The sequence below is a fragment of the Ctenocephalides felis genome, unplaced genomic scaffold (genome assembly GCF_003426905.1).
Source record: "Ctenocephalides felis isolate EL2017-DRISC unplaced genomic scaffold, ASM342690v1 CF-g0.4_SCAFFOLD_00630, whole genome shotgun sequence".
NCBI classification, from domain to species: domain Eukaryota; kingdom Metazoa; phylum Arthropoda; class Insecta; order Siphonaptera; family Pulicidae; genus Ctenocephalides; species Ctenocephalides felis.
The window spans coordinates 1-14,072 of NW_020536784.1; the positions used below are offsets into that span (position 1 = coordinate 1).

Sequence of the window (14,072 nt, forward strand, 5' to 3'; positions counted from 1 at the left end):
AACTATTCAAAATATTGAGGAAGTATATTTTATAAAGCATTTTATACTTACTAACTAAACGACAAACTATTTGAAATTTCATAAGCAAATTATTTCTGGTATTTATGGACGTTGGCATGATTATTTTTAATGAAATTGAAATTTTGTAACTTTGAAAAATATATCAATTAATTTTATTCAGCATTAGTTTTATTATAAGTACTTTATTTTTTATGATTATTTTAACAAATGCATGGAAATTTTAATGAACATTATATTGAGCATTTCCATATTTATTATTGCTGATGCATTTATACTTCATATTCTGTTTTTTTCATAAATATGCAATTTTTGATAAATAAATAATTTCAAAGTATATTGATATCAAATGAATATAATTTCACATAACCATAATCAATGATATGGTTATGAGAGCATGTAAAAATATTTTAGTTTCTCATATTTCTAGTAATCGTTATCACTTCTATTTTTTTTTAAATCTTAGTTCATTGATTTTTTTTTCGTGTCGTAGCCTCTGGTACTATTGCAGTAAAAAGAGATTATACGTCGGATTTAACATTGTACTTTTTAAGTCTCGTAAAATATCATTAATTTGGATAATTAATAATGATGATATTTATAATTTTAAACAGCATTGGAAGTTAGTTAATTATTTATATTAATTAATATGGGTAACTAACTTCCAATTCTGCATCGAGAAGATTAATATGTAGTTGATGATGATTAAATACGTAATTCTTTTTGAATTAAATCTTATGCAAATCGATTTCTTGGTTAAATTTATATTGTAGGTGTATTGTTTGTATTTCTTATTTTTATCTGGCAATCATTTTTGTTTTCTCATATTGACTCCTATTTATTTTTCTAGATACCCAATTTATAATTTTCATCTCTGAAAGTCAACAATCTTGGACATTGGCAATTTAGATTTCATGGACTTTGGCATTTGAAATCTTGTAAAGTACTATTCGGCTGTGGTATAAAATTTAATTTATTATCTAATATTACAACTTATTTTGGTGTCAATTATGTATTAGAAGTATCTTCAGCAATCAGCGACATAGTTATCAATACAACTACAACTCTCGTTGATTTAATGCAATCGTCATATAAAGTAATGAAAAAAAAATTGAGTTCGATTGATAAGATTAGAACATGAGCCACTTTACAACGTATGCAATAAGTGCGTTCTTAAGTAAATTTAGTAAAACCCTGTTACTCAGAAATCGATTTAATAATCCGTAGATAATATTTAATTTCTTTTTAATATTTGAGTACACGTGTTCATATATACATATTTGATCATTACAATTATGAATTTTGAAGGTAAATGGTGCCAGTATAATAATCTTTTTTCTTTATTTAGGTATTAGAAAGTTGAATTTTATAAACTGGTGCTATAGTTATAAATAGCCTAATTATCTATAATATAAAAAATATTCTTTTTCTTCAATTCTTTTTTTGTTAAATGTTCGGTGACGTCGAAGGATCGTCTTACGGCGAGAAAAATCGAATAATTGCCGGAAAAAACCTGAAAACAGCCCTTTTCTTTTTCACATACAAACGTTAGTATTTTCAGTTTTTGCCATCGAATACGGAATATTTACTCAAGTCAATGGAGCGTTTTGGGGTCTGATTTTTTTTACTGTGCTCCAATTCGTATGAAATTTTGAAATTAGGTTTATCTTACTCTCAAGTTTAAGAATGAGAATAATTTAGACGCCTTTACCATTTCCCGGTGCGATGACATCCTTCTCAGTGATGTAATTGCATTTTTTTTTTTCAGAATAACGTCGGATATCGATAAAAAAACTAATTATAAGAAAAAATTGTTTTTTAATGTTTTTCAAAAAAGCAAATACTCATCTTTATTTAAAGCAGTTATACATCAAAGATACATATGGGTGGTTGTATGTACATTTCGGTATAGACTGTAGTGTAAAAAAACATAATAATTTTTAACTATTTCGTAAATATCAGTATAGTTATTAAAAAAAAAATAACTTTTTAATTGTAAACATAAGTAGAGTCATCTAGTTTTCAATCAAAAGTTTTATATTCATGTTTTATAACAAAAAACATTATAAATATTACAATCAACAAGATTTAATTATTGAAATATGAACCAGTAAATCGAGAAGTAAAAATTATTTACCTTGGTTCCGAAACATCAAAATCAATATATTATCAAAATGAAATTAATACAAAAATGTTCATCGCACTAATATATCCTTACATATATTATAGTTTTGGCGCATTTTAGTTTAACCAGAGGTAGGCAACATATGGCGCCTGCGGCACGATTTTAAATACGCCCTCGTTTTGCTAATAAAAATGTATGATATCCACTATCCAGAGCCAATAAACTCTGAAATGTCTATTCAATTACTCTTAAATTAGAAGAAAAAAGTTATTTTTCTAAAATCTTTAATAACTAACCAGCAATATTTTTTTTTACTAATCCACTGCAAAATACAAAAAAGCAACGATCGCGTCATATAAAATAATGTATTTACTAGCTAACAATAAAAACCATTTACAGATGAATAATTGGACTACAGTACTTTTTTTTTAACTTGAACAAGCATATATTTCAATAAATATAAATATTTTCATTACATTTTTAATTGGATTACAGACAGTACAAAACAAAGCTTTACGACTAGTACTCAACAAATCAAGGGACCCACTGACGAGACACTATTACTCTATAAAATAATTACATGAACAGTATCGACGTATCGACGATACTCGAACAAATTAAAAAGCTCAATGACAACTTTTACCTAAACTGTAAGGATCATTCAAATAAGAACATCCAGGCCCTTGGCCAATAAAGTCGCGAAATAGTTTGGTATGCAAGGCCAAACTATATACTATAATATCCATGCCATACTATATACTGATCTACTCATAGATGTAATTAGAACTCTTCATTTCGCTAAAAACTGATGTGATTTTTTTTAAGAATGTGCCAAAGCATTATTTTTTTATCGCATAAAAACAAAGAAAAATAAGATAGATAATTAGTAAAAAAGCCAAAGCACGAATTGTCACTAGAAGAATTGAAGTAATTGCAGAGAATTTGAAGATAGAATTAGCAACTATGGTATTAGATATGAAAAATTATTAGTTTTTCCACAGATGGATGTATTGATACAAGTGACAATTATATCACAATTAGCATTTTGCATGAATTAGCTATTAAAGGGAAGCACCAAAGAAGTAGATAATTTTATTACTTTCAAAAAGTATATAACAATATAAATTACCTGTAGTTATTGTCAATTACTACACATACAGCTTTATTTTTGCTGCCAGGTGCTCACGTGCTTCCAAATTGATAAAAAAATTCTCTGAACGTTTTAGCTCTTAATATTACCTTTAAGATAGTTCACACCCCAACCAAATTTCTTATGGAAATAACATAGGTAAAATTCCATTTGTTTTTAAGAATTTTATAACTTAGCGATACGTGAATCAAAATTTTGAGCATAACATTGTATTTGATTATTTTAATCATAAATAAAAAAATACAACAAAAATTTGATATATTTATAAAAAAAGTATTAACTTAAGAAGAAGAATCAAGAAACTTTGGTTGGAGTGTGCACTTTCAGAGAATTATTCAGACGGTAATTTTAGGTTATGCTAATCTTGGACGGGGGCTGTATGCTAAAAAAATTATTTTGATTTTAAAATACTATTTAAGAATGCAATGCAAAAATCATTTGTTTTAAATGAATCAATTTTTTAATCAGAACAATTGACTTTTTGCAAGAACTTTATTATTCGATTATATGTTATATTATATCTTATATTTTTCGCTTTTAAACTTTTTATAAAATTTTGTTAATTTTTTTTATAATTTGTAATTTTATTATTACAATTAATTTTTATAATTTATTTATTTATATAATTTAGGAAAATAGTACTAATGCCAGACACCCATCAAAAAGTTTTCATAATTTTTGTTATTATTAATGTAAGAGGCTATTCTAAATCCGCCTTCAAAATTTCACTCGTATTGTATTGAGCAATTTTTTCATTCATAACGTATTGTTTCATATGAGCATATCCTTTGCACATCTTATTTTTAGATATTTGAAAGGATTGTTCTAATTTTTTTATCAAATAAGAGTGAAGATTAAATTTGTTTATACTTCTTGAAAACCCGGAACAAAAGATCTAGATCCGGAACAAATAATGCTTTTAATAGAACCCGGGACAGAAGGTGGAAATCCGGGATTATCCTGGCCAAACCGGGATATATATTTATAAATATATATATATATATATATATATATGTATATTATACATATATATGTATATATATGTTTATTATATTTTAATGTAATTTTGGAGTAAATTTACCAATTGATAATTATATTTATTAATCAGTTATGACTTCAGAATTTATTCAAAAGTGGATAGTTTTCCTGTTATAACTGTATTATATATATATATATAAATATATATATATATATATATATATATATTTATATTTTTAACTGATATGTTTGCCTATACTCAAGAGCACATACATATCTGAGCACACTTTTTTTTAGCCATATCTATCGCCTATATATTACCTGAGTACTGTGCTAAGTGGTCATTTAGGTGTAGCCAACTGGGAAGACAATCAATCAAAATTCATAAAAAAGTTATAAAAAGTTAGAAAAATGGTTACAAAAGTAGCACTGTTAGTTCTTGCTGTTGCTGTCGCCCAAGTAAGTGAAAATATTTTAGTTATTTCTTTCTGTAGTTTTAATTTTTGTAATGTATTATTGTAGTATTTTTTGAATCATATTAAAATAGTGGAAATTATACATATTATTTTGTTTATTTTTTTTAATTACAATATTTGTTACAACTGCTATATAATTTAACATCTAGTAATAATAATGAACAATAACATAAATTTCAATAAAAAAAGAGTACAAAATAAAGGATAGTATTTTCATTAAAATGATATCCGTAGTATGATGATTTAATATAAACTAAAAGCAAATAATAATAATAATAAAATTAATAAATAAAATAAATAAAATTTCCGAATAAAAAAACAATACTATAAAAACAATATTTTATATATTTTATTTAAACTATATTTTAATTTGGTAATTTTTAAAAGTTTAGAATATAATTCGCTTTGCAATATGTATCAGGATTTATTAAGTTACTATATCAAAGTATATATTACGTTTGGAGTAAATTAAATAAATAAACGAATAAATGAATCGATACATTATAAATGTTATTCCAAAGATAAGAAAGATAGAATAATTCTCTCTAAAGTGTGCTAAAAGGTACTTTTAGATAGTTTTCAAAAAGTTCTGAAAACTTTATCAAAAACTACGTGTAATTATGTGCGTTAGAAATTTGAGTCACGTTTTCGAAAATATTTATAAATATTATTATTAATTATATATTATTAAATATAATATTTAAAAATATTTTTTGAAAGAATACTGCTGTGTGCAATATGTTTTTTTTATTTCTATTTACTATATTTGTTTAAAATTTGTCTTTATAAAACCAAATTGTTCAACTTATTACATTCACACGTGGAACGAAAAGGAAACTTTTGCATCGTAAATTTAGTTGCTGTGATAACGATTAATATTTTTTATAAATTTTATAAATTTTAAAATATAATGTTTATGAATATTAATTTCTGAAATAATTCTGCTATATGTAATGTTTTCTTATTAGTCATTGAAATTTTATTTACTATATTTCTTTAAAATAACGAAAAGGAAAATATTGCCTTGTAAATTTAGTTGCTTTGATGACGATTAATATTTTTTTTAAATGTGTTTATAAATAATAATTTTTGAAAGAATTTTGCTATATGTAATGTGTTTTCTTATTAGTCATTAAAATTATGTTTACTATATTTGTTTAAAATTTGTGTTTATAAAAGCCAATTTATCAACTTATTATAATCGATACTCACACGTGGAACGCAAAGGAAAATATTGCATCGTAAATTTAGTTACTGTGATAACGAATGATATTTTTACTGAAGATACTTAATATATACGCAATTAATATAATTGTAATTGAATTGAAGTAATTAATATAATTGCATCCGAATGCAAGAAAATGGAAAACAGTTTTGCAAGGCGGTCAAAAATACATAATTTGGAATTGTAATTTTTTAAACTTTGTTAGTATTTGACATTCAAATATATATGCATTGAAATAAATTTAAATCAACATTAAACACACACTGAATTAACATTCGATTTAAACATTTTAAGTTCCTACTACCAAAAAAGTTGCTGAGAAAAAAATAACATTAAGCATAATCACGAACTAAAGTTCATAGTTTCATGTACATAGTATACTTAATTTAACAGTCATTTTTAAGTGAATGAAAATAAATTAATACCCGAATGAAATTGAAAAAAAAGAATTAATATAGTAATATATTTTATTAACGATGAAACTAATTGTAAGTATATTATACACTTGAAACTGTGAATCTATATTTCTTGTTCTTTCGGGATTTTTTATTTTAAATGCATATATTTCCATATCAAATAATAATGAAGTCAAAGTATAACTAAAAATTAATATCTACTAACATAAATAGCTATTATCTATCATTTTATAGCTTAAAAAATCTATTGCGTTTCGCTATTATATTAACGGCTTATATTACACGTTAATAGTTCACATAAAAAAAAATAAAAAAAACTTTCCAAATGTGAAATTTATTACAAGTTTTATCACTAATTCATCAAATCACTACGAAATTTTGATAGGTACCCAGAAATGACTTTAATTGAGATACCAAACATTTTTGCAATATAATACACAATAATTTATTAGAAATTACCTTGAAATTAAGTGTTATTGGTTTAACATATCATATTTTTGTGTTTCTTATACATTTAAAATTTTATATAAATGTTACAGTACGTTATTAAATTTTTTTGTTATGGTGTTTTATATTTAAATTGTGAAGACTGCTAAATTAATCGAAGTCACTTCTATCAGTTATTATATAATTAATATGTAATATAATATATTTTATTTTTTTTATATATTTTACTTGAATTCCTATTATAACTCAACTCAACTAAATAAAAAAATTTTCAAGAATAAAAAATATAGGAAAAACACTTGAATTCATATGCACACATAATATTATGAAATACATACTAATGTTTTTGCTTGGTTTTTAATTTTCATATTGTTTGTTTTGATAAGTAGCATCGAAGAATCAAAATTTCGACATTAAAAACGCCATTTACAATTTCTTTTATATATAATTATATCGACGTTTTGTGGATATTTGGGGGATATGGTTCAGTTCTTCAGGAACTGTTGAATCAAACAACTTATACACTTGTAAACTAACTTATGCAGTTAATAATTATTTCATGTAATATAAATATGAGAAGATTTTATTTTTACTTTTGAAAGATTGAAATTAAAAATGAATACATTTTATATAAATGGTGCGTTTTATATTATCTGTAATTATCTATAAGTGCACTTGCGGTTTAGAAAATTCCATCAGTCAAGAGATACTTGATATACACATTCAATCCAGATTAATAACGCAGTTTTATATATAATAATAGAAAATATTAATTTAATTACGATTCAATCCAATTATATCGATTGAATTTAATTGCAATTTAATAATATTGCATGATCATTGTATAATTTTAATCGTAGTGTTTGAATTTGAACTTATTGATTTAATATCGGAAGATCAGCACTCTATCTAATCTAATATCTAATTTATCAATAATTTTGATCGCAAATTTAAATGCAATATTTAATTAAATTTATTTTCTAAAATATTTAAAATATTAATAATAGATCAATATAAAAATGATTGAATACGCGAATAAGTCTATTTAATTTCTTACAGCTGTTCATTTGAGAGCAATTTGTTTATAACTGTTGCTTATAAGAAATAATTTATAATTATTACAGTTTTTGAAAGAAATTTATTACAACACATTTATTAATTACAACAATATAGCAGATGTTCTTGGACTTTTATTTTTTTCTTGTTTATGTCCTAGTCTTTCCATATTTCAATCGATGACTACCAGACATCCTTTATATCATATGTCCAATCCAGTTTTCTTTGCGTTTTATAATAGGTATCCTTTAAATTTTATTTATTAGGCTAGTAATGATTGACACAAACAATTCTCTTTTTAGACCCACTGTTTCTATTTCACACAGAGCTATTTTAATTGATTGAAATAACGTTTGTTATAATTTTTTATCTTAGGTTTCCTGCGATGGATTAACATGGAAGTACCATCCATCTCTTTCAGCATTTATGCTGAAAGGTAAAGACGAAATGGGTAAAGATTGTTCAGCTCCTGGAGAAATAAAGTGCCAGGATTGTGAGACAGCAAACCTTTGCATTGCGATTGGTGCTGATTTCTTAGAAACAACATTGGAAACATGTCCGAGTGGTAAGTCATTTTGAATGATTTTTATTATATAAATTAATGTTACTTACTTTTATAACACGTACTTGCTATAACAAGGTACATTAGAATACTTTTAAAGTACGGGTTTGCTATAACACTGTTTGAGTATTACCACAACCTTAACTAATCTACAAACAACTTATGTGTAAATTTACAAGAAATTTTTACATTCTTGTTTCTGAAATAATTAGAATGCAACAAAAAATAGAAATAAAGTTTTTGAGAGAACAAAGCATCCGATTTGAATGATCCAAAAAACATTCAATTCGTAAATTTTCTGCTTGTGATGACGAAACCATTGCTTTTGCCATTTTTTTTTAGTTTGAAAAAATTTTTTTTTTCCAAATTTTTCTTTGTATATCGAAAATAATTGGTATATTAATTTTAATTCTGGCTAAAGTCCTGAAGATGACTTATATATAATAATAAATAATAAATAATTTTCGATAATTCAGTTTCTTAATTCCTATAAATATTTGACATATCCTTCATTTTAAATTCAAATAATGTTTTGTTTATATACTTTTCTGTAATACATATATAAACGTTGTCGTCCGATTCATAAGTTTCTTATATTTTGTCTATTTATAATATTCTATTTGAAAACATTCAATATTTCTCGAATATTTTGTGACGGTACGGGAAATTCCAGCAATTTGTCTTAACGCACTATGCCATACACCACTAGTTACACTTTGGTTGGAATATCGTCTATTCGGTGATTTTTAACTTCCCGTAAGGCAAGTTATAGTAATCGCAAAAAAATCGAAATCGAAAATTTGTATATATCTTTACGTTTCAGAGGTTTCTGAATATTTTGACATACCTTAGAAAAAATGGATGTATGTGTGTGTGTGTGCGTGTGTGCGTGTGTGCGTGTATGTATGTATGTGCGGATACAAATTTTCGTCGACGTTTTCGGGAACACCGATCAACCGATTTGAATAATTCAAAAAATTCGATTCGTATTGATAAGTAGACGTGCTGATTAGTTTTTGGCAAAGGCAGGTCTAGGCGCTCCGAAGATACGGGGCAAAAAGTGCCAAAAATGGTAACTCAGTTTTTAAGAGAACGGAGCGTCCGATTTTAATAATTCAAAAAACATTTTACTTGTATTGACAAGATGAAGAATTGATCATATTTTTATGAAGGCAGGTCCAACGGTTTCGGAGATCTAAAGAAAAAAGTAAAAAAAATGCCATTTGGAGGTCAAAAATGATCGTTAGACATATGCACATCAAATTATCAGATATTTTATAGATTTTAATAATAAGTATGAATTTTGTTTACATTCGTATGGGTCCCGTACCAATGCTTATGCGTTAGATGGCAGCGCGGCACTTGCGCGCTTTGACATTTCGTCTCTATGCAGTTCAAGCAATACAATTGCTTTGAAAAAAAGTTCAGAGTTTCCAAAATATTTCAAAATGAAGAAAACATTTTTCTTTTCAAAAAAATTTGTTTTCAAAAAAAAAAAATTAAAAAAAGTAATTTAATGTCAAATTTATAGTTTCTCAAAAATCTAATTTTTTCGAAGTATTTTTTTTTCAAAAATGTTAATTGTTTTTAAAAAAAATAAAAATTTTTGGTACGGGATGATCCTGCAATTTGCCTTAAGGCACGTTGCCTTAATTGCCTTAAGACAGAATTCCACTTACAGCTAGTTTCAATTTAATTTACAGGAATGACTTGCAAACCAGGTACAGGTTGCGTTAGAGCCTCTGAAAATACATTAAACTGTCCTGATCAAACTCCTCCCGTAGACAACAGTTTTGTATGCGAATCTATTGGTGAGTAAATTCTTTGAAACATACATTAAATACATTCTTTAATAAAAGAGGCAAATATCTAATTTCTATTTGATAAATTGAAGCTCACATAGTGTATTCTGTCACACAGTGCATCACAATCACTTATTAGATAACAATTACTTATCAGATTTTATTGCTTTTCTAGGACATGGTTCAACACCAAAATTGTCATATTAAAATTAGTTAATAAAGTAATAAATAATTGTTTTTGCAGGTATTTTCCCTGATCTGGAAGACTGTAAGAAATTCCATTTCTGTATTCCAAATACAGAAGGTGTTAAAGCTTCCAACAGAAGCTTTTACCTACATTCTGAAATTGAAAATATGTCCATAGAAGCAATCAAAAGTCAGACCAGAGTTGACAAAACAAAACCACGCCAAAAATCTATTGAACACACCTGCGACAGAGGTTATGGATACGATCCTATGACGGCCATGTGCAGCATAAAATTGGATAGTAAGTACGAATTCGATAAAAAAACTATTATCATCAGTTTTTTTTCTTTTATTTTGGTTTATTTTTTGTAGCAAACTATACATTGTACATGCTCTGTACATTCAGCTACTTTTACAACAATTTTGATATGACAGCGTGTGAAGGATAGCTATCCAGCGATAGCACTTTCTGTAATTATAGGTTTTATGTGGTTTGATGTAATAAATCAGGCAGTTTGATAAATCTTTGCATGGTAAAACTGTAGTTTAACTTAAACGCTTCCTTAGTGAAATGATTTAACTTAAATTTTTCATTAGTGAAGAGCTTAGACTTTAGATTAGCATAAGTCTTTCTGATTTTTGGGCTTAAGTTTTTCTGATTAATAATGTTTTGCACATGTAAAACGATTTAGTGGATTCGTTTATTAACAATTACAAAAGCAAATGTTCAATGATTTTTTAGAGAAAAATTTTTTTGAAGAAAATCTCCATTGGTTGGTATCTATTGAATAAAAAAACAAATGTCTGTGCTTATTTGAAACCTCTCTATCTCTCTTTATCTCTTTCTCTATCTCTCTTTATCTATTTCTCTATCTCTTTCTCTCTCTCTCTCTCTCTCTCTCTACTATCTCTTTCTCTCTCTCTCTATCTCTTTCTCTCTCTCTCTCTCTCTCTCTCTCTCTCTTTCTCTATTCTATATATATTCTGAGTGCTTAAAATATATTAATTTAGAAATATGAACAAACAATACTCTTTTTTGCAATTTATTAAATAATATTAATTTTACAAACGTTTCAAGACTAGGTTTTTCTCATCATCAGTGATGTATTAAAATTTAAAATTTAATATATGAAAATCTTAAATAGCACTAATTGTAAGTGTTAGCTCTTACTACTTGTTCTTCTTAATAAATGCACGTACAATACGAATTGTAGGCGGCTGAAAAACTTTTAACTGACTGAAGGCCAACTTGATAAGTCATGCAATATCAAATAGGAATAAGAAGGAATAGGGCCCAGTTGAAAAATAGATGTCGCTAGAAGATAAAATATTTTTTGATAGGAAACGGATTGTTTTTTATGCTACTAATACATTTAATAAAACGGCAATGGAAATAATAAACAAGGGAGGGGAAGAAAATCATTGATTTTGTACAATCTTCAAGGTATTACATCAATTAAAAACTGTAGAAATTTACGAAATCTTTATCATTTCCAAACGTTTTTGACAAATTATCTTATGTCATCTTTAGTGGAATGAGGACTGTAATGTTCCTAATTAACTAATGGTAATAATAATAATAAGATTTTGTACTACAATTTCTATTTGATGATTGCCCTGAAAATTGTGACTCACATATTTCAACATCAAAATGTAAAATATTTTAACATGTATGCATGCAGGGCCGGTCCTACCTTGCATGCGATGCATGCAAAAAATGCGGGCGCACGCTTTAGGGGGCGCCAAAACGAGTTTCGGAAATTAAATTTATAATATATTATTTACATTTTTTCCTAATATTATCTATCTACTAATAAATCTAGTATATTAGGTTGTCAAATATCTCCCTTCCGCTTTTTTGCTCTTGGTTTATAATACAAAAAGGCGGAAGGGAGATATTTGACAACCTTATACTTAATACATTATAATAAACAATCTAACTTAACTATAAATAGGAAAAAGCACATTCAGTTTGCAATGTGATATCAGTAGAAACAATTAATTACTCTGCAAATTAGTAAATTATTGTTCTGCTTATTGTTTAATGTACTTATTAAACTTTTCTTCGTTTGAAGTTAATGTGGAATCGAAAAAGAAATTATCTAGAGTTCAATCCCGTAAGCGCAAACCTACAAAAATTTAAATTATTGGGCATTATTAATGAAAAATTTCGAGCTGATTTAGTTTGAACGAAACTTGTTAAAAAATTGATACAAATTATAATAGAGAAAAATGGAAAATGGGAAGTCGGTGAATAGAAATTGGCTTATTAAGACCGAGAAACTGTTGAAAATGTTTCGCATCTGATAAGCTTTGAAAGTTGAAGCCATGCGTGGCTAGGTTTATGGAAATGGAGCAGATATGAAAAATTTAAGCAAAATGTACTCAGAAACAAAAATCGTGAGGTTTTTTTATAACTAGTGGTGCTCATACTAAATTTAATTATTAACTTTTAAGTAGAAATAATACAGATACAAATATAATTGTTTTGTTTTCAATATAATTCAGGAAATATGTAATTTCTTTGCATCTTTTAAAATACGTTAAAAATTTAACTTAAAAACAACAATCTGAATCAGATGAGAAAGTAAATATAAATACAATTCGGCCCTTACGGTATCAATAAGGAGAAGTTTACGATGCAATTTTGGATATTGTAAATAATGAAAAATAAAACTAAAATAAAATTTAAAAAATTCAACATGCAAAACGAGTCCTATGTTTAAAAATGAAATAAGTAGAATGTTTCAAAGCCCAAATATTAATATTACATATATGTTAGAAATACTTGAAAATGTAAAATATTTGATTATGGTCAACTCGCAAATTGCTTGGATTTTCTAAATAAAATTAAAATCAATGTTTTTAATACGCTTTTAGATTATATCTAATTGAATTGAATAAATTTAAAAAAAATTACGTAAATGTTTATATAAATTTAATGATAAATGTTAAAAAATTTAAAATTATTGGGGGGGGGCGCTAGAACAAATCTTGCATGCGGGCGTTGAGGACCCCAGGACCGGCCCTGTATGCATGTATGTATGTATGTATGTATGTATATATATATATATATATATATGTGTGTGTGTGTGTTTATTTGAATATATTTTGAAATAGTTCGCATTTTTTATAACAGATGGCGAATGTGCGAATAGGGATAAAATCCAATGCAAAGCTGTTGGCGAGTCTAACGCTCTCAGCCTTGGTTCGAGCTACTTCTACGTCTGCCATAGAGTTGCTGGAGGATATGCAAATCCTCAAGGCCAACTTGTTCCTAGGCTATATAGGTGCCCCCATGGTGAATTTTTCTTCAAAGGTTCCTGCATCGAACAAGATGATGAAGATGAAGATAATCTTGTGAGTTTGTTGAGAGAATAACATAATTATATACTAACCAAAGTAAGATAGTTTAATGTATTTTACTAACCAAATAAATTATTATCAATTGAGATGTATTTTATTAACACCATAACTTCTAAAGTAAATTGTTAATAATTATAATGATTTAAAGGCTTGAAAGGTATGTGCATAGGGTGTTAGTGTTATTTTCTGACAATTGTTCATACTTTTGTGTTTTGTACTTTAAATATCAGTTCTTTGTATTATCTCGTTTCAATCATATCTGATT

The 14,072-nt window shown here is 26.4% G+C and overlaps 1 protein-coding gene across 1 annotated transcript; it reads left to right on the plus strand.

The window, feature by feature from the left end:
• Nucleotides 1–4,568: 4,568 nt before the first annotated feature.
• On the plus strand, nt 4,569–13,893 carry LOC113366812 (the record flags this gene model as incomplete). The annotated part of the gene is given in 5 exon segments (XM_026608469.1): nt 4,569–4,730; nt 8,267–8,456; nt 10,157–10,264; nt 10,500–10,742; nt 13,581–13,893. Coding segments are annotated over 5 exon segments (831 nt in total). The 3' UTR covers nt 13,823–13,893.
• Nucleotides 13,894–14,072: the final 179 nt, after the last annotated feature.